This window comes from Phalaenopsis equestris, unplaced genomic scaffold (assembly GCF_001263595.1).
Source record: "Phalaenopsis equestris unplaced genomic scaffold, ASM126359v1 Scaffold000534, whole genome shotgun sequence".
NCBI classification, from domain to species: domain Eukaryota; kingdom Viridiplantae; phylum Streptophyta; class Magnoliopsida; order Asparagales; family Orchidaceae; genus Phalaenopsis; species Phalaenopsis equestris.
Genome location: NW_018164974.1, coordinates 93,054 through 95,641, shown reverse-complemented (window position 1 = coordinate 95,641; position 2,588 = coordinate 93,054). Strand labels below are relative to the sequence as shown.

At 39.3% G+C, this 2,588-nt stretch overlaps 1 protein-coding gene across 1 annotated transcript; it reads left to right on the top strand.

Annotated features, from left to right (window-relative positions):
- The first annotated feature begins 250 nt into the window (after positions 1 to 250).
- LOC110028857 lies at positions 251 to 832 on the top strand. The gene has a single exon (XM_020730883.1). It carries the CDS (start codon positions 251 to 253, stop codon positions 830 to 832), a length of 582 nt encoding a protein of 193 aa, XP_020586542.1.
- Positions 833 to 2,588: the final 1,756 nt, after the last annotated feature.

The following is a 2,588-nucleotide window of genomic DNA, read 5'->3' as shown; positions in this document are numbered from 1 at the left end:
TCACCCTGCTTAAATCCCTTCCCAATCAGCTGGAACGGAGAAGATAAGAAGAACAAGTCAGATGGGACAAACGGAGGAGAATTGTAGAGCAAACATACTTTTCAGACGAATAAAGCAGTCCTTCCATGCAGTTTGTCTGACCCTCCTCTCCCATATCCTCCCCCTCTCCTATCTCCTATTGGCTAGACTCACCTCTCCTCTTCACTCCTTCACATTGAACTCCGTCATTCTTTATTTTCTTGTTTCATTCATGTCCTTATCCTCCTTATTCTCCGCCATCACAGGCCACAGATTCAACAGTAAACTTCCAAACTGGATTGCCTGGGGCTTTCTCTGCCTCTTCCAAGCCTGCATTACTTTTGGAATTGAAGCAATGATCAGAGCAGGATTCCAACCATTAGAAAACATCAGTGGAATTGCAAATTGTACTTGGTTGAAAAGAATCCTCCTTTTCATTGGAATCTATGACCAGATGATTCTTTGGAAAACAATGCTTGTGAAGCCGGTTGTGGATGACACAATCTTCGATGGAGAGACAAAGGAAGGAGGCATGGAGATGTTTGTGATGGGATTATCATTCAGTGGATTGTGGCAGTTGCTTCTGCAGAGGGAGGTAGAGCCTCTTTTTTGGGTTTTGGGAAGGGGGGGATTGAGGAATGGACTAGATTGGTGCGACTTCATCCCTTGGTTGGTGACCTTTGCAACTTTACTGACTGGTTTTGTGAGAGCTGTGAAAGTTATTGTCTGGCAATTAAGTGTATTGCTACAGTTTATCTATTGTAGGGTAGAGCAAGAAGCTGGTAGGCTTAATTCGGAAGACAATGAAGTGTGAAGCGATTGATTGATTGCTGTCGCTTATCTATTTTTTCCGTTGTGCTTTTATCTGTATAAAATGTCCCCAAATTTGGGGTAATCACAGAGGCTAAATTGGTCATGTAGTATCTAAATTTTTAACATATAAGATTAAAAAAAACAATGTTTGATTTCAGGGAGAAACTTTTGTAAAGTGATGGACCTAATTTTTGCGGATTAAAAAAATATAGGTGAAAAAAGCTATTTTCACGCAACCTAGCCCGAAGACCGCCCGGTGGTATTCTGGTGGCATTTGGTGATATTATAGTGGTATTTTGGTGTTATTATTTAATATTTTTGACGGTATTATTGTGGTATTATTATGGTATTCCAATAATTTTATTGTGGCATTATAGTAGTATTACGACGGTATTATGGTGATATTCTAGAGATATTCTGGTGGTATTCTGGTAGTATTATTGTGGTACTCTTTTGATATTCTGATGCTATTACGGTGATATTATAATGGTATTATGACAGTATTCTGACAATATTCTAGTGGTACTATGATGTTATTATGGGAGTATTCTGGTAGTATTATTGTGGTATCCTCAAATTTGACATTTCTAATGCATTCCTTTATGGAACTCTCAACAAAACGGTCCATATGAAACAACCACCCGGGTTACATAACCCTCAATTTTCCAACCATGCATGTTTACTTTAAAAACCTCTATTTGGACTCAAACAGGCTTCAAGAACACGGTTTATTACCTTCTCAGCTTTCTTCACATCAACTGGTTTTCAAGTCAACAAGGTTGATTCATCTCTGCTTCTATATTATCAGAACAATGTTAGAATTTTTTTACTTATTTATGTCGATGATATCCTCAATAATGGCAACAACCCGAATGTCATATCCTAGCCAACTGATAGTCGGCCTCCAAGTTTCAGCTTAAACATCTCAGTCGGGATCACTTCAGTACTCATGGTTACCTGATCAGACATATCTTCTAATGTAAATTGGCTATGTCTACATATGCATTCTCCTACCACATCCCATTATAAGAAACTCACTTATCTTCTTACATATCTGAACATGATACTTCAACCAGGAGACCTCCACCTTTGATCATATGCAGATGCAGACTGGACAGGTGATCAATCTGACAGAAAAATCCACTACTGAGTCTACGGTCTACTCCTTTCTTTGCAACAATCTCATCCCCTATATGGTTAAGAAACAATCAAAGGTGGCAAAGTCATCCACTGAGGCTGAATACCGCACACTAGCAACCACAACTACATATTTTATATGGCTCAGCAAACTCATCCAAAATTTGTTTTAAACCTTCAGCAGCCGACAAGTCTTTACTGTGACAACATTTCCGCCATATCACTGGCCAACAATCCCGTTTTCCATGCTATGGCAAATCACATCAAGAATGTTAATCAATTTATAAGAGATCTCATTAACTCCAAGCATATTCAACTTGAGTATATTCAATCTCAGGATCAACCAGCAGATATCCATATCAGAGCATTACCAAAACTCAAATTTCATGAGCTCCGCAACAAGCTTATTATTCTCCCAACAACCGTCAACTTCCAGGGAGTATTAGCAGCAGTGCTCCCCTACCGTGTGGGAGCACTACTGTGACAAATTGCTGAATCACAGTGATCCCCAAACCATCCACCCCAATATTGTAACTGTTATTTTGACCCCCAATTAATGAACTAAGGTAAAAGGGAAATTTTGTAATGTGGCACCGCCACCTACCACATCTCTACCTACC